Source organism: Vulpes lagopus, chromosome 2 (genome assembly GCF_018345385.1).
Source record: "Vulpes lagopus strain Blue_001 chromosome 2, ASM1834538v1, whole genome shotgun sequence".
Lineage (NCBI taxonomy): Eukaryota > Metazoa > Chordata > Mammalia > Carnivora > Canidae > Vulpes > Vulpes lagopus.
In genome coordinates this window covers 80,488,746-80,514,472 of record NC_054825.1, presented here as the reverse complement: position 1 = coordinate 80,514,472, position 25,727 = coordinate 80,488,746, and the positions used below count along the sequence as shown (strand labels likewise).

The 25,727-nt window shown below is 43.6% G+C and overlaps 1 protein-coding gene across 4 annotated transcripts in view; it reads right to left on the bottom strand.

The window, feature by feature from the left end:
• RYR3 (ryanodine receptor 3) overlaps positions 1-25,727 on the bottom strand; it is a 508,658-nt gene that overhangs the window by 331,609 nt on the left and 151,322 nt on the right. For all 4 annotated transcript variants that reach the window (XM_041743628.1, XM_041743630.1, XM_041743629.1 and 1 more), the window contains exon 2: positions 16,023-16,142. In XM_041743628.1, the coding sequence (XP_041599562.1) occupies positions 16,023-16,142 (120 nt within the window). The remainder of the gene's footprint in view (positions 1-16,022; positions 16,143-25,727) is intronic.

Here is a 25,727-nt window from a genome sequence, read left to right as displayed (position 1 = left end):
ACAAAGTGATAACAGCGCCCAGCCCAACCTGAACGATGACCTGCTACAGAGCACCTGCTCGATGCAGACAGCCTGCCCAGCCCCAGGGCCCCAGAGGGCCAGCTCACCATGCAGGCACACCTATCCAGAATACTCCCAGCCACTTCTGTTCGTCTGCACACATGGGCAGCAAACACTCAACATGCAAACGGGTGCTGTGGCAGCGAATAGAAAAGGAATGTCTTGTCTAACAGAATGACTGGCCTTCGTGTCCTCGTGCCACCGCATGGCCACCATCCTCTAGAAGATGCAGGCTAAGCCTACAAAGGCTGTTACCTTTGTTTTCTTGGACAACTGCTGCTATGTAAATTCTCTGCCGTATGATTTTTCCTCTTCTGTAGGGTCATTTCCTTAATGCTCTCACCTTCCCATCTCCTCACTTGGCCTCTTGCCCCTTCTAGAACACCTATGCCATGATCAACATATTCTATCATTCACCCTCTGCCTTCTCACTGAAGACCAGCTGGGCAGACCTAGCTCCTCCCCAAGGACCTTGCTTCCCGAGGGGACCTCCCAACTATAGGCTGCTCATTCTCTCACACCTCATGTTGCTGAAGTTCAGGAGGTGGGTTCTATATCCTTGTCCCACCAGGATCATCTCCAGATCATCACTCTTCTACAAGTTAGCTCCTCTTCTTTAAGTTGCCTACTCCTGGTAACATCATCCTCCACTCCCTCCCTCATTACTATTTGTGTATTTCCTGGACCTGCCCTTCACTGAAATCTCCAGCTCCTTTTTATTCCTACTGCTGGGGACTCCAACATTCACAATGTTATTTATGTTGAACTGTGCCCTCCCAGAATATATGAAGACCTAACACCCAGCGCTTGTGAATATGGCCATATTTGGAAATAGGACCTTAGAAGATGTCATCAAATCCAATGTGACTAATGTCCTTATAATGAGAGGAAAACACCATGTGAAGATGAAGGCAGAAATTAGGGTTACACCGTTATAAACCACAGGACACATGGGGCCACCAGATACTGGAATGGGCAAGGAGGGATCCCCCTACAGGGCTTTCTAAGGTAGCATAACACTGCCAAAACCTTGAGTTCAGATTCTAGCCTCCAGAACTATAAGGGAATAAGCTCCATTATCTTAAGCCACTTATTGTGTGGTTGTTTGCTACAGCAGCCATAGGAAGTCAATGCATTCTGTGAATGTCCATCACCTATTACAACGTCTCACGCACTTTGCTTCCTCCTTACCAATGATCGTCTGTACTCCAGCTCAGCCACCCTCTCTCATGGTCATAGGCTAAAATCATGTCTTCAACCAAACCACTGCACCCTGAAACCTCTGACACAGCCCACCGTCTCACCATCCACTCATCTTCCAGCTTGCTTGCTTACACACTCACCTGCTCTCATTGCTGTTTTTATCACTTATTTCTCCTTGCTATCATTCAACTTAAATTCTAAGATTTCATTGGCCAGGGTCCCAGACTCTCTTGCCCCTCTGTCACTGATCACACTCACCAACAATGTTTTGACCCTGGCTGAATTAACCATCTACTGTCTTCATGCCTGTGCTGGGACTGAAGGGGACACAGTCAGAAAATTGACAGCACTAAAAATTCATGATCACCAACCTCAAGTAGCCCTCAATGCTGGGCGCACACTCTGCTTAGCAATCTTATACTCTTCTCTCTCCAAATGGACAGAACCTACCCATCTACTCTCATCCTTGCCATCCTCCTTCCTATTCAAGGGCATAGAAGTTCCTCCTTTCCTTGAAAGTCAGTTCCTCGTCTGTTCTTAACACCAGCCCTTTCCATTATACCAGCGATTTTCACACTAACCCATCCATTCCCTCTGCTGCATCTCCTCTTTTCTCCTTGTCCTCCTCCTCCAGCACCTTCCCATAAGCTCTTAAACACGCTTATGTCTTTCCCAGTACAGAAGTCCCTCCATCCTCCAAACCTTCTCCAGCCATCGCTCTCTCTCTTTTAGAGAGGATCTGCATGGGTTGCCTTTGCAACTTACTCTTCACTTCCTCTAAATTGGCTTCTGAAAAAATAAATAAATTGGCTTCTACCCCATCCCCTCATTGAGAAGAACTCTCACCAAGATTGCTGCTGCCTCCAAGTCAGTACATCTCATGGACACATTCCACCTTTTATTACCTCCAAGTGGCATTCTACCTTAGTGATTATGCCCCTTTCTTGACCTCTGCCTTTGCTTTCTATGACACCACACATGCCTGTGTTTCCTTGCGCTCTCAGGATGCTCCTTCTCATTCTCTGTAATGCCACTCTTCCTCCACTCATTTTAAAATATTGAAAGTTTCCAGGCCTTCTCGTATCTTAACCCATTATTTGCCACTCAATCTCATAGCTGGGTTTACTAGCCTTAAGCCAATATTTCTTTTCTTTTTTTAAAAGATTTTATTTATTCATGAGAGTCACAGAGGGAGAGAGGCAGAGACACAGGCAGAGGGAGAAGCAGGCTCCATGCAGAGAGCCCGACGTGGGACTCGATCCCAGGTCTCCAGGGTCATGCCCTGGGCTGAAGGCAAGCGCTAAACCGCTGATAAGCCAATATTTCTTAACCTCTCTTCTGAACTCCTAATCCATATGTCCAGATGCCTATCAATTTTTTTCTTGGGTCTCTTACTGGCCTTTTGAATTCCACATGTCAAAACCTCAGTGCATAAGCTCCACCACCACCCTCTGTCCTAACTTACTCCTTTCCAAATAAATTCCTTTCACTGATAAAATGCCCTTTATGGGCAGCAGAAGCCTATACATCTGGAGTCACACTTGATGATTCCTACCTTTATTCTTTTTTTTTTTTTTAAGAAAGTATTTTTAAAAAATTTTTATTTATTTATTCATGAGAGACAGAGAGAGAGAGAGAGAGAGAGAGGGAGAGAGAGAGAGGCAGAGACACAGGCAGAGAGAGAGAAGCAGGCTCCATGCAGGGAGCCCCACATGGGACTCCATCCCGAGACTCCAGGATCACGCCCTGGGCCGAAGGCAGGCACTAAACCACTGAGCCACCCAGGGATCCCCTCCTACCTTCATTCTTTAGCCATCCTATGCACTGTTAGCCATACCTGATTTCAATTCAATTGCAATCTACACTTCCTCCTTTAATATGAGGAATCCATATAGCTTGCACAAGTTCATGTTCTCCTCTGACAACAAACCCCTGTTCACATTCAACTCCTATCCTTGCTACTTCAAAATCCCCTCATCTTCTCTCTTTTCTTTTGCATATGCCAAAGCTGCACTCAGTTTAGTCCCCTCAATAATAGTGCCATCTCTTAGTTCTCCACTCTTTGCAACCTCAATCTCTCCTTCTCTAGAGCCTCCTCCTTCTTTGCCTGGAAACATGCTTGTGTTTCTCACTGTGGACACACCACTATAACCTAGATTCTGCTTTAACACTATTTTTTGGGCAACCCCGGTGGCGCAGTGGTTTAGCGCTGCCGCCTACAGCCCAGGGCGTGATCCTGGAGACCCGGGATCGAGTCTCATGTTGGGCTCCCTGCATGGAGCCTGCTTCTCCCTCTGCCTGTGTCTCTGCCTCTCTCTCTCTCGCTCTGTGTCTCTCATGAATAAATAAAAATAAAACCTTTTAAAAAAAACACTATTTTCTCTTTTTCCTTATTTTTTGGCGGGGGGGGGGGGGAGGAGAGGGAGAGAGAGAATCGTAAGCAGACTCCACACCCAGTGCAGAGCCTGACACAGGGCTCAATCTCACAACCCTGAGACCATGACCTGAGCCAAAATCAATAGTTGGAGGCTTAACTGACTGAACCACCCAGGTGCCCCTCTTCTTCCTTTTAACATTCAACTGCTTCAGAGAGTAGTAAACACTCACTGATGAAGTTCTGATTCAGGTAAAAACGGAGAAGCTTAGACCAGAATAACTCTCTTGACAATAACTATTATAAATTCTTAACAAAAATTTTAAAAAAACAACTGTTTGAAGGCACTGGAGAACAACCTAAAGCTGGAAGGAACAGGACTCCTGAAAGATGAGAAGTCCAATAAGTGATATCTATATTCAATTAAATTTTCCCTTGAGGGTACTTCCCCTGTTCATGGGGTTCATAGAGGATAAGCCTCAGAAAAAAAGCTACTATTGACATATTGACATTGATGTGGCCAAGGTCAACACCTTGATCAGGCCTGATGGAGAAACCAGAGATCTGACTCTGAGCTGTCAGAATATCAGGATATTGGAAAGGAGCACTCTGGGAAGAACAGAACCACCACAGATGAAAACCCAAAAATTAGTACACAAATGTCCCTCAAATGTTTTGGACAACTGAACCGTGCAGGGCAGTTATTTCAAGTATCTAAGGGAGGGCGACAGCTAGACCACTAAAAATGGGTGAAGATTTCAGCAGGTACCCAATTTTAGAGTGTCAGAATTTGGTGTTCAACTCTTGCTATTAGAAGGAAACACTTAGGATTTTCATTAAAACTCAGAAGACCAAGGACTATAGTCTAGGAATAAAATCAAAACCAAAATAGACTAAGCTTCCATAAAATCAAGAAGGTCTACCAATAATTTAACTGCCTGCTAGAATCAAATGCAAAACTCTTCAGGGGAAGATAATAAATGAGAACTACAAAATACCACTTACGATCTTTAGTATACAATTACTAGATATCAAAAGAAATAGGAAAATGTGACTCAAAATCAAGAGAAAGCTCAGTTAGTGGTAAACCCACAGACAATCCAGATACTGGCATTAACAGTAAAGTATTTAAAAGAACTATTATAATTCTGTTAATAAATTTATAGAAAAAGAGAGGAATAATGTCAAAAGAGACTTCAAGGTTACTATGTAAAACCTCAGAAAAATGAACTAATGGAAATGTCTGAATTTAAAAATACATAGCTGGAAAAAATTCACTGGAGGGAGTTAATGGCACATTTATATTAAGTAAAAAGTATTGCCCTTTCTCAAAGATGGCGCCAAAGGCAAAGAAAGAAGCCCCTGCCCCTCCCAAAGCCGATGCCGAAGCAAAGGCTTTGAAAGCTAAGAAAGCGGTGCTGAAAGGCGTGCACAGTCACAAAAAAAAAGATCTGCACGTCACCTACATTCCGACGACCCAAGACCCTGTGTCTCCGAAGGCAGCCCAAATATCCTTGAAAGAACACCCCCAGGTGAAACAAGCTTGGTCACTATACCATCATCAAGTTCCCCCTAACTACTGAGTAAGCCATGAAGAAAATAGAAGACAACAACACACTTGTGTTCATTGTGGATGTCAAGGCCAACAAGCTCCAGATCAAACAGGCTGTGAAGAAGCTCTATGACATTGATGTGGCCAAGGTCAACACCTTGATCAGGCCTGATGGAGAGAAGAAAGCATATGTTTGGCTCCTGACTATGATGCTTTGGATGTTGCCAACAAAATTGGGATCATCTAAACTGAGTCCAGCCGGCTATAAATCTAAATAAAAATTTTTTCACCATAAAAAAAATAGTAAAAAGTATCAGCTAACATAAAAGCAAGCCAGCAGGAATTATTCAAATTGAAGCACAGAGAGAAAAATAGTAGAAGAAAAAAGTAAGCCATTTTAGTGACCTATGGAACAACATCCAACAGTTTAATATATAAGTAAATGGAATTCCAGAAAGAGCAAATGTGGCGAAAAAAATATATTAAGAAGTAACGGCTCTCAAGTTTCCAAACTTGGTTAAAAACAAATAAAACAACAACCATCAAAAGATTCGTGAAGCCCAGCAAAACCGAGGCAAGACAGATGTAAAGAAAACCACCCTCAAATGTCATCGTTCAAACTGAAAAACAAAATGTCCTGAATCTTTGAAGAGATTAATCCCAACTTCTCTTCTGAACTTCTGTTTTATGTATTCAGATGTCTATCAAGATTTCTTCTTGGATGTCTTACAGTACTTATGAATTCAACATGCTTAAAATCAAAGATAAAGAAAATTCTTAATACCTGCCAGCAAAAAAAGACTTATTACATACAGAGGAATCATAAGAATGATAGCTCACTTTTCATTTTAAAAAGAGGAGACCAAAAGATGGTAAAGTGCCATATTTAAAATTATATAGGGGAAAAAAACAAGGATTTTATATCCTTCAAAAATAGGGAAAAATAAAGACATGGTCAGTGAAACAAAAGCTGGAGTGTTTGTCATCAGTGCACCTGCACTACAAGAAATGCTGAAGGACATTCTTCAGGCTTAAGGAAAATGCTACCAGACGGGAGTTTGGATCTAGAGGACAGAATACAGAGCACTGGAAATGGTATATACATGAATATTATAAAAGAGGATTTTTTCCTTTTCTTAATTTCCTTAAGAGACAACGGACTCTTTGAAAGAAAAAAAAAGTATTGCATATTATGTAACTTGTAAAAATAAAACATGTGACAATAATAGCACAAAGGATAAAAAGAAAGTGGTATCATACTACTCAAGAGAGACTCTGAGAAATTAGGTATTTATACTGTAATCACTAAAAGTAATGACTAAGAAACAATACACAGAAGTAGAGCTAAAAAGCCAACAGAGGAGACAAAACAAAATACTAAAACATACTTGATTTACCCCCAAAAAGGCATAAAAGGATAAATGGGAGAATAGAAACCAGAGGAAATAAACAAAAAAACAAATAGTAAGATGGTAGACTAAAACTTAACAGTACCAATTATTACAGTAAAGTTAAATAGACTTAATACTCCAATAAAACAGCAGACATTGTAAAAAGCGGGAGGAGGCATGAAGGACATGCCTTAAATATAAAGACATAAGGATAAACAAGTTGACAACAAAAAGGAAAAGATATACCACAAGATAGTAAGCACAGAAAATTTACGGCTGTGTTAACATCAAAGTATACAGTAAGATCAAGGAGCATTCGGTAATGAGAAAAGATTAATTCATCAAGAAAATAAAAATCATATGTATATATAGCTACATAGAGATCTATATATAAAAAGCATCTATATCTATAAACATACACACACCTAAGGAGAGAGCTTTAGGGGCGCCTGGGTGGCTCAGTCGGTTGGGCATCTGCATTCAGCTCAGGTCATGATCCCAGGGTCCTAGGATTAAGCCCTGCATCAGGTTCCCTGCTCCATGGGGAACCTGCTTCTCCCTCTCCTTCCCACTCATGCTCTATCTCTGTATCTCTCAAATAAATAAATAAATAAAATCTTTAAAAAAAAAAAGAGAGAGAGAGAGCTTTAAAATACATGAAACAAAACTGAGTACTAAAAGGAGATATAGACAAATCCTTAAAGTTTTTTTTGTTTGTTTGTTTGTTTGTTTGTTTTTTATCCTTAAAGTTTTTAATACCTCTATTTCCACAAGGGGCAGGCACCTGGGGGGGCTCAGTGGTTGAGCATCTGCCTTTGGCTCAGGTCATGATCCCAGAGGTCCCGGGATTAAGTCCAACATTGGGTTCCCCACAGGGAGCCTGCTTCTCCCTCTCTCTCCGTGTCTCTCATGAATAAATAAATAAAATCTTTAAAAAAAAATACCACTATCTCAACAACTGATATAAATACAACTCAGTAAGAAGAGAAGATTTGAACACCACAACCAACCATCTTAACATTCATAAAACACTATCCAACAACTTAAAAAGACCCACTTTTTAAAAGTAGAACACATGGAATATTAAGCAAGATAGACCACATGTTAGGCAAGAAAACAGTTTCAATAAATTGCCAAGAATTGAAATCTGCAGAGCACGGTTTTGGTTATATCAGAATTAAATTAGAAATCAATAATAATAAAGATGTACAACCCACTGATTGGCTCATTTTTTTAAAACTATTCACTCATTTCTTAATCCTTTTCATCTAACTTACTCTGATTCTTGTTAGTATCTTACTTTAAAGGTCATAACTGTCCCGCTGATGCTCAAATCCAGGCCTTTAAAAAATATATTTTCACACTATACACAAAAAGAAACTTAAAATGGATTAAAGACCTAAATGGGAGACCTGAAACCATAAAAATCCTAAAAGAGAACATAGGCAATAACTTCTCTGACATTGGCCATTGAAACATTTTTCTAGAGATGCCTCCTGTGGCAAGAGAAACAAAAGCAAAAACAAACAATTGGAACTAAATCAAAATAACAAGCTTCTGCACACAAAGGAAATAATCAACAAAACTTAAAAGACAACTACCGAATGGGAGAAGATAGTTGCAAATGACATATCTGATAAAAGGCTGGCATCTAAAAATAAAGAACTTCCACAACTGAACACCAAAAAAAACCAAGAAACAAACAAACAAACAAAAAAACCCCCAATAATCCAATTTAAAAATGGGCAGAAGAGGGGCACCTGGATGGCTCAGTCAGTTAAGCATCCTGACTCTTGATCTCAGGGTCATGGGTTCAAGTCCTGTGTTGGTCTCCACACCAAGCATGGAGCCTACTAAAAAATAAAATGGGTAGAAGACACAGACATTCCTCCAAAAACATCCAGATGGCCAAGAGACACAGGAAAGGATGCTCAACATCACCCACCATCAGGGAACTGTAAATCAAAACCATAATGAGATATCACATCACACCTCTCAGAGTGACTAAAATAAAAAACAAAGAAACAAGTGTTGGTGAGGATGTGGAGAAATAGGAACACTTACACGCACTGCTGATGGTAGGCATGTAAATTGGTGCAGCCACTGGGGAGGAGTATGGAGGCTCCTCAAAAAATTGAAAACACTAATTTGAAAAGATATATGCAAACCTATATTTATTGCAGCATTATTTACTATAACTGTATCATGGAAGCAATCCAAGTATCCATCAATAGATAAACAGATAAAGAAAATGTGGTGTATATCCACAAAGGAATATTACTCAGCCATAAGAAAGAATGAAATCTTACCATTTACAGTGGCATGGACAGAGCTAGCGAGTATGATGCTAAGCAAAATAAGTTCACTCATATGTGGGATGTGAGAAACAAAAGAAAAGAAACAAACCAAAAAGCCAGACTCTTAACTCTAGAGAACAAATTGATGGTCACCAGAGGGGAGGTAGGTGGGGGATGCACGAAATAGGTGGAGGGGAATAAGAGTACACTTATGATGGGCAAGGAGTTGTTGACTCACTATATTGTGCGCCTCAAACTAATACAACACTATGTGTTAACTATACTAGAATTAAAATTTTAAAAATAAAATATTTAACTGATTAAAATATTTAACTAATATCACTAATTTAGCATGTGGGTAACTTATCAAGCAGTGGTTCCTGAGGACCTAATGTGCGTCTAACTCCATACTTGGGAGCACAAAAGCTACTGCTTAAAAAGCACTTTGGGGTGTGTCAGGTACTGTTATAAGTACTTTATAATTAGGGACCCATGTAACTGAATCTTCATAATAATCCATAAGATGGACACAGTTTTCAAGTCAAGGAAACTGAGGCAGAAGGAGGGAGAGTCATTAGAACCATGGTCAGACGGCTATTAGGCAATGGATCTTGAATCGCCAGCTCACAGTCTTGCCCCATGGTCCACTGCCATGTTTCCCAACCGCGTTTTTACTTCAGGGCTCACAGACTGGTGGAGGGGAGGTGTCAAGACAGGTTAACTCTCCTACTACACAATGCAGTAGATGTTTGATCTCACGTTCACAGAATCTCTATGCCTTATATCCTAATACAGAGAGGCACTTAGTAATCTGCCTTATTCCTCTGTATAGACTTAGTTTCAAGAAAGTGCTTGATTATGTCATTTATACTAAAAAAAAATTAGCTATAAAAATTGAACATTGCTTCTTCATGTGCTCTCTCAGAACATTTGCATTTTAATAGTTTCTATTTGATGTAAGCAAAATACATATTTCTAACTTTGGAATGTCAGGCATTCAGAGGGCAGATGCAGGAAGGTTGTGGGAGGGGGTATGGAGATCTGCCCAGGTAATCTTAAAATCTAAACACATGGAGAAATATGGCTTCTTTATCCTTAAGTTGGATCCATGATACTCTTTATTATTGAGTACTATGGAATTATTCACGTTTGGAGTGAATCATCTTCAGGAATTTACTTAATTTCGTCTAAACTCTTGCATCCTCTTCCCCACAAATGAGATCAACATTTGCTCCATAGGGCTATAAAAATTAGATGAGAGCATATAAGCACCCACCACTGGAACATGGCATGTAGCACAGGATGCCTCATAAATTAAAACAAGCATACAAAAGGGCTCACATTTTCCACATATCATTCTCTCTTTCAAGGGAGTTTTTTTTAAAATAAGTTTTATAGTAGGTTGGCATTTCCTAAGATCGTGAGTTCATAGGGAATGCTACACTCTAAAATATCAATCAGAAGTTCAAAGAAAAGCATCCGACCTCAGGCTGAGCCTCTTTTCTCTGCAGATTTGCACAGGCTTACGTTTTTAGAAGTAAACAGTAAATCTATTCTGAACTAACGATAATAAAAATAATAGAAAGTAAGTTATTTTTAGCCTAAAATTCTCTCTTGATTTATGCCATCTACATAATCACAGATGTTTAGTCCTGGGACTTTAGAGCCCACCCAACTTCTCAGAAACCACAGTAGACTACCTGTCATTTTCCAAAGAGGAGGTGGAAGACAACAGGACTACAATTTCCCCTAGAGATTTTCAGTTTGGAAATGGGACTTGAATTTGAATTTTTCCTTTTGAACACATCACAATCAGTAAGCATTCCCCAACAGGGGAACGGAGATCTCAGACATGCCGCTGGCTTTCAGAGGGCTCAAAGGTAAGTCGTTTCACTTCACTAACTTCTGTTTTTCCCTCATTAAGCTCAGTGCAACAAACCAGCCTTGGTCTGTTAAAACTGATCTTCAAGAAGTTCCCATCCAGACCCCTCTTCTTACTTTCTGATGATCTATCATTAAGGATGGAGAAAGTGAGGATTTGGAAAGGTGCTGGGGTTGGTTCCAGACACATCAGATGAGGCCACAGTAGTTACATGACTACCATCAACAATGATTTCTGTGGGACGATGCTTACGAAATCCTTTTCTCCTTCTGCACAAGAACGGGACCTTCTGTTAACTGTCTAGTCTTGTTCTTAGGACAGGCTGGCAAAACTGACACGCGAATCACGTTACTAGGGAACACTGCTTACAGTGAAGACAATCCCTGACTGGCCCCCTGAGTCTACACTGGTAAGACACGGATACCTCATGTTGGAAGCCATATCTCTGTAATTGCCCAAGTATGAGACTCTTAGAGCTGGGGGGAGGTTTCCCTTAGAGGGCCCCCAAAAAGCTATGCCTGTGGGGTTGTTACAAGAAACTCTGGCTCCCGAGGTACATGAGGCTTATAAGTCATGTTAACTTTCATACCCACCCAGTGTGGACCTCTCCCCTTTGCATCTGAGCTGTCTGTCATCTGGGTTGGGGGACTCAGAAGCAAGGATTCCCACAGGTGTACCTGACCCTTCCCAGTGGGCAAGCAGTGGTTCCTGTCCTGCTGTGCAGCCTAGTCCCAAGCAGTCTAAGAGAGTCTCAGGAGTTTCGATAGTATGTTAAACCAAGTTAAGAACCGTCTGCATCCCCTTCCCCAGCTAGTACCGTAAATACAAAGATACAAAGTAGATGAGATAATATGGGCCAGGGGAAAAGCAGTAAATTCCTGGGAACAAGACTTCCACTGAAAAACGATAAAAAAAAAAAAAAAAGTATTTGCTATTATTTTTTTAAATTAATTTTTATTGGTGTTCAATTTACCAACATACAGAAAAACACCCAGTGCTCATCCCGTCAAGTGCCCCCCTCCGTGCCCGTCACCCATTCCCCTCCACCCCCCGCCCTCCTCCCCTTCCACCACCCCTAGTTCGTTTCCCCGAGTTAGGAGTCTTTATGTTCTGTCTCCCTTCCTGATATTTCCCAACATTTCTTTTCCCTTCCTTTATATTCCCTTTCACTATTATTTATATTCCCCAAATGAATGAGAACATACACTGTTTGTCCTTCTCCGATTGACTTATTTCACTCAGCATAATACCCTCAGCCATTAGAAACGACAAATACCCACCATTTGCTTCAACGTGGATGGAACTGGAGAGTATTTGCTATTATTGATAAAATAAGGCAGCATTTCCTTTCCATGCTTCCTGGTCTCTGGTTGTAGTTCTGAAGTCTTTCTTATAAAACAAGACACTTTTTAATTTCTGGGTCTGGGGCAGCCCAGGTGGCTCAGTGGTTTAGCGCCACCTTCAGCCCAGGGCATGATCCTGGAGACCCTGGATCGAGTCCCACTTCAGGCTCCCTGCATGGATCCTGCTTCTCCCTCTGCCTGTGTCTCTGTCTCTCTCCCACTCTCATAAATAAATGGATAAAATCTTAAAAAAAAAAAAATGTACATAAAAAAAAATTCTGGGTCTGTGCATTGTTGAAAGGGAAGCTAAGAAACAACAATGCTTCTATCTGCTGACATCTGCAGTTACAGAAGACCTTCAAAGGAGAGCGGGCCACGGCCCACAGGAAGTCACGAGAGCCCTGCAGAGCATCACACAGTCTCCGTGTCGACAGCAAGCGTTGGCATACCTTTGCTTCTCGTTCTCCCACCTTCTCACTCCCTGCTTCCATGTGACCTCCCTTTCTGAGGGCCTGTACAGTAGGAATATCTTTTGAGAACCTCATCTCATCTCTTCTTTCTCAGTCTTTTCCCCAGACTTTATCTCAGTTCTATATCTCTGAGTCTCAATTAGCTTGAAATACCCTTGACTAGGAACACCAAGATCACGGGTGGCTTTGCGGCCAGTGCCAAGAGTGCTGTTGGAGGCGTGTGCCTCCAGTTAATGAAATAACACGCTGTCTTATTTCATTGCACGACTTATGCTGGCCGCCAAGAACCTAAGAACGGCACAGGTGCTTATGAAATTTGATGGCAGGGAATGAGGGGAAATATTCAGTGGCAAGGGAGGGGACAGGCCAGAATCAGTGTGTGCATAGTTGTAGCTGGCAGCACGAGAGACTGAAGCCTCAGCAAATGGAGGCTAACAGGTGGGTCCCTGGAATGGTGATGGGAGGTTTTGAGAACTTTCTATCATTCCCATGAATTTGGCTGTTTCTTTCTTTCTTTTAATTTTTATTTATTTACTTATTTTTGAGAAGCACTCATGGTGCCATTTCCTCATACTATATATAAACGAGACACATGCTCATGTAACAGAGAGTGGGCGTGTCAACTGTGACAACTGGTATATCCTTTGGGGAAAGCAGCTGAATACTGATCATCCTCTTCATACCAGTCATTTTTCTCCTGGACATTTACTCTAAGAAGCAAAAGTAAACTAGCAAAACCACATGGTTTTTTGTTTGTTTGTTCTTAATAACCATGAAGACAACATAGCATGATGGAACTGGCTAAAATGTCAAAGAAAAAAGCCCAGCAGAATGCCTATATATCCACTCTGAGTACAACTTTGAAAACATACAGGTGCATGTGGGCAAAGACTGAATTGAAAAGAAATGAAAACAGTTGTGACAAGATGATAAAATTATGATCTATTACATCCTTTTTCAGTCTTATTACTTCGTTGTAAATTTAAAATGAAAAATTAAAGTAAGAACACTTAGGGATGCCTGGGGGACTCAGGTGGTTAAGCATTCAACTTGATTTTGGCTCAGGTTGTGATCTCAGGGTCGTGAGATCGAGCCCTGCATCAGGCTCTGTGCTCAGCGGGGAGTCTGCTTAGGATTCTCTCTCTCTTTCCCTCTGCCCCTTCCCCCACCCTGCTCACTCTGTCAATCTGTTTCTTTCTCTCTCTTAAAAAAATAAGAACACTTAGTCAAGTGAGTGTTAGGAAGGATATTTTCTCATCCTCAGATGCATTTAAGTGTGGTATGGGTTATTTTTATTCATGGGGTATTGATACAAAAAGTATTCTCAGGTTAGGATATATAGTAGTTTTTCATCTGGTTTAGATAAGATGAAATCATAGTACTCAGTGGTTATACGGAGTTTACAATGTGCGAGGCACTTCACATAAGTATTAACTCATTTAATCCTAATAACAACCTTTTCGGGTAGTTACTATTAAATTCCCATTAAGCAGATGAGGAAACTAAGCTGAGAAGGGTGGAGTACCTTGGCCAAGATCCTGGCTTTGCTGGAGAGTGGTAAGAGACAGGATTCCAACTCTGACAGTCTGCTCCAGAGTTGGTGCCCTAAGCCACTGCCCCATGACCCACTCAGTGGAGGACCAGAAAATGGTACCACTGTTCCCAGTTTAAGTCAATGCTCTTTCCACTGCACGAGGCCATACCTCATCTGGCAGATAAGAAAACCAAAAACAAGTTTGAATGATTTGCTCATAGTCACATGAGTAGCTTGTGGTTGAGAATTAACTTCTTGACGTTTAACCTAGTGATCTTCCTATCATCCCAGACTGCTGGGAATGAAAAGCAAAATGGCTAGCTAGGGCAACAGCAAATGAAAAAGAACCCAGGGAAATCAAGTCTAAGACCTTTAAAAAGAGAAAAAAAAAAATCTTCCTTTTCTCTTTGCCATTTATTTCTTTAAGGGCTATTTATTTATTATGAGAAAGAGAGAGGGAGGCAGAGTGAGAGTAAGAGAGAGAGAGAGAGAGAGAGAGAATATCTCAAGAGGAGTCCCTGCTGAGCTCAGAGCCCAATGTGCGGCTTGATTTCAGGACCCTGCGATCATAACCTGAGCTGAAACCAAGAGTTGGATGCTTAACCGACTGAGCCACCCAGGTGCCACTGTCCTTGTCACTTATTTTAATGGGATTTGTCCTACTGGCACTGGCCATACATGTCACAGATGGACACTTGTACTCAGGGATCAGTGACTTTCATGGGAGGCCAAAAAAGAAATGGAGAGGACAGGGGCTTCTGGTGGATATGGCCATTACGGGGCACACGTGGTGTTCTAGGATCTGGTCATAATACGCACGTGTCTGTGTTGTGCAGGTTCCTGTGGAGAAACTACATGTCCATCAGGGGGGCCTACTAGAAAACACAGTGACCGTGTTCTGCCTTAAAGAAAAAGGGTTCTGTGAGACAACTGAGTTTGGAGGGTGGGATGGTCAGTGTTACATCAACACTGCTAGACTACAGTCCTCTGTTATTTAATCAGAAACCCATCCAGGTTTCGACGTGAAGGTATTTGATAGAGGTGATTAACATCTATAATCAGTTGACTTCAAGTAGAGGTGACCCTCGGTAATGTGGGTGGGCCTCACCTCATCTGTCGAAGGCCTTTAAACAAACAAACAAACTGAGGTTTCCTGAAGAAAAAATATTCTGCCTCAAGACAACATTAACCTCTGCCTGAGTTTTTAACCTGTTGATCTGAGTGCAGACTCCAGCCTTGCCAGCAGAAGTATCTTCAATCCATATGCATCTATCCCCCTACCCATCTATCCATGTATTGAGACAGAGGGAGAGGTGCCACTGGCTCTGTTTCTCTGCAGGACCCTGAGTGATGTAAAGGTCTGGCCAGGACTGCAAAGTGCTGCGGTCGTGTGAAGCACACGGAGCCCCTTGACATACGCATCATGAAAAGCACAGATGATTGGAAAGCTTAGCTGAAGAGACAGGACATTAGATGTCGCCAGGCAGGTGGGGGCCAGAGCAGCCGCTGCTTCCTGCCCCCAGGTCACAGTGAGCAGGAAGGGGAAGGGCAGCGTGCCTGGGTACCTGGGGCGAGCACCTGCTGGTCCCTGCACTGAGGCTGAGAGTAAAGAACATGCATTCGGACCTCTAGGAATTAACATAAAAAGGTGTTCTGGGAACAGGAGAAAGACCTCTCCTGGAAGGGCTGACAGTGACTTGGAGGCAGCCCTGGTGACACAGGCCAACCGGGCACCGCCAGGTCTCCACGGAGCTGGGTCCCAGCTGCAGGGGCCCCCCGGGCTCCCAGGCTGCGGAGTCACAGTTTCCACTCTGAACAGCAAACCTGTCCTCCTTAACGTCTTGGCCCTCACCTTCCCCGCCCCCCCTTCCCCTGACAGCTGTGGGAGGCGAGTGCAGAGGGCGGGCAGGGCTCACCTTGGCTTCTGACGTGGGTTCCAAGAAGCACAGGCGGTTGCCAAGCCCCTCGGCCGCCAGGCAGAACTTGCGTTGCTCCTTGTGGACGTTTGCGATGCACTGGAGAACCACCTCATCTTCCTGCGGCAGAACACACATGCGTGAGCGCCAGCGGCTCTTTGGAACCAGGGCCTAGGCACCGTGCTGCTACCCCGAGGGGCACACAGGGGACGGCAGCCTGCTGCTTCCCGCGGAGCACCCGGGTGCCCCAGGGTGGAGCTGGGAACCCCGGGGTCGGGGGGGCAGGCTGAGGTGCGAGGCGCCTGTGGGCCACAGACCCAGGCAGCTGGCCCGGGCCTGGTGTCGGAGGTGCGGGCCGCACACACAAGCCAGGTGGGCACACCGTGTCAAGAGGTGAGCAGACAAGAAGGGAAATCCAAGCGATGTGCAGGGACGCGAGGGGCACAGCGAGCTGCAGCTGCAGGAACAGACCCGCCAGCAGAGACCAGGCGACCGGGGCCTGGAGGGAGAGGCCACCTCAGGTGAGGCCCGGGGGAGGCAAGAGCCACTTGTGGGGGGTGGGGGCGGATATAGTGGGTGACACGTTTGCCAGGGGCTACAGAAGGAAGCTGGGGAGAGTGTGGGAAATGGGTCCTGGAAAGGTGTGGAAGACAGGCTGAGAAGGAGCCTGGAAGACTCAGGCTGGACGGAGAAGCCGCCCTGAATGCGCCAGGAGGGGATCCTCTCCCCTGTGGTCATGAGAAGCAAAGCCCCCGGAAATTTCAGAGACCCTGGCTGAGCAGCATTCCTCTCATTAATGGTCCAGAGACGAGGCCAACCAGTACTGACCAATGCTCACCTCCTGCTCACCGCTGCCTGAGGCTCAGAGGACAGCACTCCCCTCACCAGGCCCTCTACCCCAGACCCGCTCTCCCCCGTCTATGTCCCCCACTCCTCACCAGGTTAACTTTCACCTTGGGCTTGGGGCATCCAGCAGGTCTACCTACAGGTGTGGCTGAGTCAAAGGAGTGAGGAGAGGAGAGCCAGGTGGGGCTTCTTCCTGAGCAACTGTTCCCTTGTTCCCGTGTCTCAGCTCCACGTCTCCTGGGGCTATGTGCATCCCAGGGTATTGGACCGGAAGATGAAACAAATGTTTTTTCCTGAAAGGGGGCTGCCATGTGTCTAGGCATATGGAAAAAATAACATCCTCCCCGTGATGGGAAGGTAAACAAGATTCAATAGTAAGAGAGCCTTAAAAAGGATGTCTGCTGGTACCCCGAGATTGGTCAGGGTATAAGAAAACATGAGAAGACTCCAAATCACAGGCCCATGAAAAGATGACTGAGGGGGAAAAAAAAAACCCACGCTTTCACTGGCACGGAAATGTCACCATTCATTATTAAAATCAAGTCGGTAATAAATTCAAAAGCCTCTGCGTATAGTGAAGTCCGAATTCATGGTCTTCATTTGAGTTGAGACAGAATAAAACTCCAGAATAGCCCTAGTCTCGAAATGTGGGTTCCATGAAATCTCTGGAGAGAATGAAACTTCCCCCCAGGTGGCATCTGCCCCAGATTCTCTGGTGCCCAGAGGTGACCACATCCTCCTGGAGGGCACAGGCAACAAGGGAGTACTCTTAGGTTGGCCAAATGACTCAGGGGTACTACATGAATTGCAATGGGTCATGGGAGTTAAATGCTCTGTGCCAAAAGAGACAGTCTTCGAAACATAATTTTTCTGTCCAAATTGTCAAGAGGACCCCCTACTGAGAAATACTTAGGTATCCCCCACCTATGCACGATTCACCAGCAAAAAAACAGGTATTTGGAAATCACAGGAGTGTGTTATGGGCCAGACTTTTCATGAGTGGGTGAAGGTTCACAAAATTTTCTCCTCAGTTTGAGTTGAAGACCCCTCTCTCCATGATCCCATTTCCCATGCCCGTTCCACTCCAAGGTACCCAAACCACCTTGGCTTGACCTTGCACTGGCTGCCTCCTTGTCCTGTAACTCGCACCTTCATAACCTAGGCTGCCCAACAGCTAATGCGATCAAGGAACCTGCCGTGGCTGAAGGACAGCCCAGCACAAACTCTCTGAGGCCCACGCTCTGGGTGACACGCAAATGGGTGTAGGACTCTGAGGCAAGTTTCCTGTTCTTCAAATGCTTTCCTCTTTTTTCCGGTGCTGTCTGGCACCGTATGCCCAGTGCTGACCTGGCTGCAGACAACATCTGGAGTGGCAGCCTGGACCTGTCTTCACTCTAGACAGCACCAACCGCCCCCCGCACACCTTCAACAGACCAACATCTCGAGCCCTGGAGCACGTGACACTGTAACCTTTGCACCAAAGCTCCATTCAGAACCACAAGTCAACCATCTCCTTAGGCCTCTCACTTGGTTTGACCCAGAACACAAGCACCTCCAGTCACTGGCCCTCCCTAGGTCACTCATTTCTTGACTGATGCATGTTCTCTTCCCGTTACCTCTCTTCTTTGTCCCTTTGCTTTAAATCGAATCTGACTATTTTCAGGAAGTGCCATTTCTAAGGAGCTCCCTGGGATTGGAGGCTGCAAATTCTTCCACATCTTGCAATCCTCCTCCCCAGGAGCTCCAGCACTCTCCCCCAATCCTCAATGCCAAATTTGGATAATCACTTTTCTGCTCATGTACCAAATTCCTCTACCTTGAGGTACGTGATTGTCAATCTCCACATCTTCCTGGGCAATGTACCCACATCCTACTCAGTTCTCCCACCATTTATCTGACTCTTAATGACAATCAGAAAACCTGACCATTTTTGTGCGAATCCAGTACACATTTGTTGACCACCATCCAATGACAAAGCATCCTGCCAGGACAGATACCACAGAGCACACCAGGTCATGTAAGCCAAGATCTGGCTTCCTTCTTGCCACTTGAGCTTCATCTCAACTAACTTCAAGGTTCATGTGGACAGTCTCTTCAAAACAAACACCTTGACCTAATTACTACACAGTTTTAGTAACACATGCTGGTGAACATTCCTTGTCAAAACCTAGAACAATCCCTGTTCTAAATCTGGAACCAGACTATCTTGCTCTGTGAACCCAGTCTTCTCTCTCTTGCTTTCTCATTCTCTTACATTCCATGTTCCCACTCTCCTTCACCAGGACTTCCAGTTCCCAGAGGGCGCCGGCCGCCTCTTCCTGGAAGGGAAAAGGATTTTTTGATAGAGAAAGTAACACAACTCTGGAGTTTTGTTCCATCAATTTATGGGATTTTTTTTTCAATAGTACATTTTCAGCTTCTTTTAACTCTGCTTTCACTGGAATAAGACCATAGGAACTTTCCCCTTTTTGTAGGACTCAGCAGATCTGACTCAGTCAACATCAAATCACCACCTCCCCCCAGCTATAAGACAAAAGACAAAGTGCTAGGTCAGAGAGCATCATAATCAGTAATGGAAAGACTTTTTAGACCTAGTCTCTGCCCTTAAGGATGAAGGGTACACAGGTCTTAGGTTCCCAGGAAATAATACCAAAGATCACATAAACATTTCCTGATTTCTACAGAAATATGTCAAAAGGTCTCTGCCCATTCCTCTGGAAGTGAGTTCTTCCCTCTGCCTCCAGCCTCACTTCTCCTCCATTCCTATTGCCTTCCCATCTCCCAGATAAGTCTTTCGTCCAGCCTCCCTAAAACACTCCTTCTTGAAACTCTTCTGTCCCTTTATTCAACTCTCTGTTCTCCTTGTTCCTGCCTTTCCGATGGATCCTTTCCATGTTCAATTTCTCCCGCTCTCCCTACATCTAAGAGGTCACCCAAAAGTGGTCCTTTGTCATCTCCCTTTAGCAATCTCATCCATTCTTCAGGTTTCTAGTTTTATGCAGAGGAGTTGTTGGACCATCTGTACTTCCAACCTGGTAGCACTGTAAGGTTCCCAACCCCAACTTATTCTTGACTTTATCCATAGGCACCACAGACCAGCGTGTCCCAGTGTACCCAAAGGCACTTTTCAGTCTACTTATCCTTTTATGTTCATGTGTGTTAATGACACATCCAATCTCTTGGCAGCCCAGGCCCAGACATCAACATATCCTGTCTCTGAGTCTTCTCTCCCACCCGTCCTATGGCAGACCAGAAAAAGGATAGACTGGAGGTCTAGAGACCAAGACAAACTATTATGACACTCAGAACATTCTTCCTGAGGTCTATTACCAGAGCACACCTCTGACCTTACCATTTTTCTGTTGAAAACCCATAATGGCCTCTCTCCACTGTCCACATGGACAAAGTCCTTGAACCAGCATACGAAGACCTTCACTCTCTGACCTTTTACCTTAACTTCTTCCCTGTAACTCTAACTTCCCTGTAATAACTCCTTCGTCTTGTCTACCTTCACACTCTTACTCATACTGATTCTAAAGCCACCCTGATTTTACCTTTTTCTATGTGCATGTATTATCCTTCCAAGCTTAGCTCAAATACCACATTCCTTTATGGATTCTACGTAATCTCTCTTCTATCCAAATTTCCATAGCAATATCACCACACTTTGGCATTATGTTTATTTACATGCATGCCTTATCCCAACTATATATTTTGAAATGGCTAACATTTACTAATCTCATGACGAGCACTGTGCCTTATAATAACCCTAAGCTTCACCCCAACATGACAGTGTAGGTACTATTGTCACCTGCACTTGACAAGTGAGGAGCTCCCACACAGCGCAGTTCATTAACTTGCCTACAGTCTCATGGTGGTGAGGCTGTCTGTGTCCACATTCTCTCCCAGCCCTCTCAGCTTGTTTTGCACCCCTTGAAGGCAGGATCCACATCTGGTTCATGTTTATACCTATCAGGATATTCATTAGCATCGTGCCTTGTGCACAATATATACCATATACAATATACAAAATATACAGTTAAAATTTATTGAATGCATGTGTTTTTTTACCTTACAATTCCTAGTTAATTATAAACTCAGTGCAGAAAACTGCTTCCCCATCCAAGCTGGGAACAGAATGTGTTTGGTAAGAGCACGCTGACTGATTGCGATGGAATCAGATTTTTTTTTTTAAATTTTTTTTTTAATTTTTTTTTTTTTATTTATGATAGTCACACACAGAGAGAGAGAGAGAGAGAGAGAGGCAGAGACATAGGCAGAGGGAGAAGCAGGCTCCATGCACCGGGAGCCGGACGGGAGAAGCAGGCTCCATGCACCGGGAGCCCGACGTGGGATTCGATCCCGGGTCTCCAGGATCGTGCCCTGGGCCAAAGGCAGGCGCCTAACTGCTGCGCCACCCAGGGATCCCTGGAATCAGATTTTAAGAAGAGATTTGTCTACTCTCACCCATGTGACATTAATTACTGCAGAAAAGGTCACTTTTCACTGATGAGTCAGAACTGAATAATCTCAGAACAGATGTTGACATAAAAAAGTGGAGAATGAGCAATAATAATGAGGCTCTGACGTCCATTTCAGAAGTTTTTGTTGTCACTTCATTATTACTGATATCAACTATTCATTCCATACCAGACACACTATGAGATTTCCCCTTAGGTTGTTTAACGTTAACAACACAATCATTTTAAGAATGAGGCTAGCAGAGGAATCAGACAGTTTTAATAAAGAAGTATTTAATGAACAGTTATTATGTGCCACCATGTCACAGCATCTCAGTTCTTGTCTCACGACCGTCCTATAAGGTAGATAGATGCTAACATCCTTTCTATCTGTAGATACAGAGGTTGAAGTGCAGAGGTTAATTAATTTGCCTAGCACCACACAGCATGTAAATAATAGATTCTGACCTTGAACCTTAGAACTATCTGAATCAGGAGCGTGTCCTATTCACCATGACACCCGACAGTCTCCCAAGAGACTGACTTTAGTAAGAGGTCTGAACTCACATCTCCCTGACTTTAAGACCTGTGGTGATAGTGCTAATAAAAATAGATAACTCCCAGCCCCCTCACATGGCCATACGATACCGGAAAGTGACCAAATCACACAACAAAATGCCAGAGAGAACAACCAGAGGAGTGAAAATCAAATAAAACAAAAATTTTCTGTGCCCAATGACTGTAACACTGGAAGGTGTGTACATCACCCACAAACTTGTAACAGAGGGGGAGAAAGGATTAAAATCCAAGGTATATCGTATGTCAGCATCCATCTAAGCTATGCGGTTCAAAAGGACCCGCTATTCCTGTCAAAGATTCAGCTTGTGGTGGTGTTGAGTGATTGTCCCTGAGCAAGGACAGCCTTTGGCTCTCTCTGCTTAGATTTAAGTCATCACAGGTCATCTCTGACAAAGTTTTTTCTGGACCCCTCCAGCTGAAGAACCTTGAACTTGAAAATGAATGGAGCTTGCCCATTCTAACCGTACTGCTTCTGTCTCCTACCCTGGCTTCAGACCCGTGTGATAACAACCAAGTTTGGAATTCTGTGGTGATGGCTGGGGGCACCCTGGCTCTCCCTCTTCTCCCTGGGTCATTTGCAAAAGACTCTTTGGGACAAAAACAAGATGTCCGACAGTCCTATTTAAGGTAGATCACTGGGAATCTGATGACAGCTCTATAGTTAGGTCTGCACATCACAGATACCAAGAAGCTCGTGAGCAGGGAGCGTGTGGGACAGAATGCAGTCCAGCGGATCTCATGGCCCACATTTAAGTGCATGAATTATTGCAGAGGGAAATCCACAACCATTTATCGCTTTCAGGAGGAAGATGTGTCCAGCCACTCATCGTGAACATCAGACATAACTATGTTAGGAAACAGATACAGTTAGAGCTCTTTGCTTACGACATGCAGACCTGGGTGATAGCTCATTGTCCGACTTTACCCCAAAGCATCTTCTAAATGAAAAATAAGTGAGCTCTTCAGAAGACAAGACCATCTCTCAATTATTTCACAAGAATTAATGGTGCTGGCGGTGTCTGCAAATAGCAATCATTCTGACTACCTGCTCTTCCTTAGATTCTAAGCTCCTTGGAGGCAAGAGCCTCTCATCTCCCTATGAATCCTCAGTGTTCTGCATTGTGCCTGGCACAGAAAAGCACAAATATTTGGGAGTTTAGTGAACAAATCATATACTTTGAAAACAACTGATAACATCAACAAAAACGCTTATGCATAAAAATTGCATGTAAAAACCTTCTGCATTTTCTTACTTGTAGGGTCTGGAATGCCAACATAGAAATGGTGGGTATTATATAGAAGGAACTATGATACCCTGCTTCCACAATAGCTCCATGAGACGTACCAAAGTTTTTAATCCCATTTAAAAATTCTGGAAGTTAAAGATTATGGACTGAGGGAGGAGGCTAGCTAGTTCAATGTCCAATTTGCAGAAGCTGATGTTATACTGTGTCCCTAGAGACCACTTTTCTAGGGTTTTTCCTCTTGCTGTTGTGTTTTTGATGTAGTAACATTACACCTTAGGAACTCCTCACTGTTTTTCCAATCTCTCAAAAATTGGGGATGGTTCTTGTCTCTCATTCCTTACTATATGGATGGTTGCAAAATGCAGTAAAATGGAAATTTCAGGATCCTGAGACAGAAGGTTGATATAGTTTATCATTCCTCCCTTCTTTAAAAACTTTCATTGTTTGGCTCATAGGGTAGACTTTCTTTTAGTTTTCCCCTCTATTTACTGGCAGATCCTTCTCAGCATCCTTGGCAGGCATACCTTCCTCTTCTCCTCTCTGCTGCTCCCTTGTAACGCTCCCAGACTGTCCCTTTGAGTTTTCTTTACCAGTACTCCTTTCCTCATATTATTTGCTTTCGTGGCTCTAAAAACCACATGTGGCGGATGGTGGTGGTCTGCGCTCCCTCTCTCCTTGCCCCTTCCCCTACTCATGCATTCACATGTGCACGTCCTCGTGGGGGTCTCTCAAATAAATAAAATATTTTTTAAAAAAAGAGTAAAAATAAAAGAAAAATAAAAACCACATGTACATGAGTGGCTCCCATGTTTGTATCACCGGCTTAGGCTTCTCTTCTGAACCCCAGCTGTTATCTCCAGTTCCTTAGTGTCTCCAAAATCCAACTCTTAATTGCCTCCCCTGAGAATCTGCACAGAGTCTTCTCTGTCTCAAGACATGGCAAACTCTTTAGGATCTTAGACAAAAATATAAAAAATATAAATAATAAAATAAAATAAATACTGCAGTCTTATTGATTCCTTTCTTTCTCTCACCTCACATCCACACCAGCAACACATCCTACCCATCCTGCCCTTTCAGAATGCAACCAGCTGGCCTACCATGCACCCTCATCACTGTTGCTGCCAGGCTCAGGCATCATCTCCTAGCATGATGACTGCAGTCACCACTATCTGTTTCCCACTCATACCTCTTCTTTCTACCTCTTCTCTCTCCCCAAAGGGTTTTAAGACCTGAGATAGGTCATCCCACTCTTCAAAATGCCCCAGTGGCTCTCTTGCCCCAGGAAAGAGGCAGAATTCTGTGGCCTGTAAGGTCCTAAACTTGCCCCCACCTCCCAACAACCTCTCTTCTATCACCCTTTTGCTTGCCCCATTTCAGCCGTGCTGGCCTCCTCTCTGTGAGTACCAATTTTCAAGTGTGACCCTCCCTTCCACCCCTTGTGCTTGCTGTTCCCTTTGCCTAGAATGTTCTTCTTCCAAATGCCTGACAGCTCCCTACCAGCAGCTCTGTGTCCCACAGTGGAGGGACCTTTCCCTGTTACCCAATATATGACCACCACTTCATTCCCACCTTGCTTAACCGGCTTTCTTTTCCAATTAGCACTTGTCACCTAAGAATATATATTTCTTAGGTGTCTCTTCCTTTGTTACAACATAACTCTCCTGGACACGGGTTTTCTCAATGCTGCACCTCCAATGCCTGAAACAGTACCTGGCACACGGTAGGTCACTGAATGACTAGTTATGTTATTTCCTATTAGGTACAGTGCCCACAAAAACTTATGAATTCATTACACTCTTCTATTGCTTTATGGGAAGTGACAAAACGGTCCTCCGACTCAGCTGTTTATTGGCGACTGACCAGCAAAGAGAAGTCCCTGTAGCCTCCAGGGCTCCTGCTGCTCCAGCAACTGGAAGGTGTATATTCTGCTATCCTCTTCAGAATATAAAAACTATTCAGCGTCAGCCATGGCTTGGTCCATTTGGAACTTGCAGAGAAGAGGGCATGGTGGAAAGCCTTTCCCTACACTGGTTAGAGGGACAAGCAGACACTAGGCTTTAGAAATGCATTTAACTCCCTCTCAGATCCTGCTGCTCTTAGACATGGAAGAATGCAGTGACCTGTGACATGTTCTTCCAGAAATAATGTCAATTAATTCTTCCTATTCTCATAGGATAGAAAAATAATGACCTAGTTGCTACCAAGGGAATTTCTAGCTCCACAGGAAGGTCTTCTATAAAATCTTATTTTGTAGTGTTGGTATTTCAAATACTCTCTCACCCAATGAGAATGTACCAGGTGAGGGACCATACCCTGGTGCATACATGTACTCCCTTGGTTTCTTTCTTCTTTAGGCACATCAGCCAGGGTGAAGGACGAATGGGAAAAAGCTGGAAAACTAAAGAAAATTGTGGTGTTCAATGTCTAACCTAGAGGGATAGCAGGGGTCAATAATACAGCTATGGCAGGAAAATTTAGGTCTCAGGATCCAAACACGGATCTGAACCTGATTTTAAAAAGGGGATCTGACCAGGACACTTCAACGTCCCATGTTCACCTTATAAATGCTG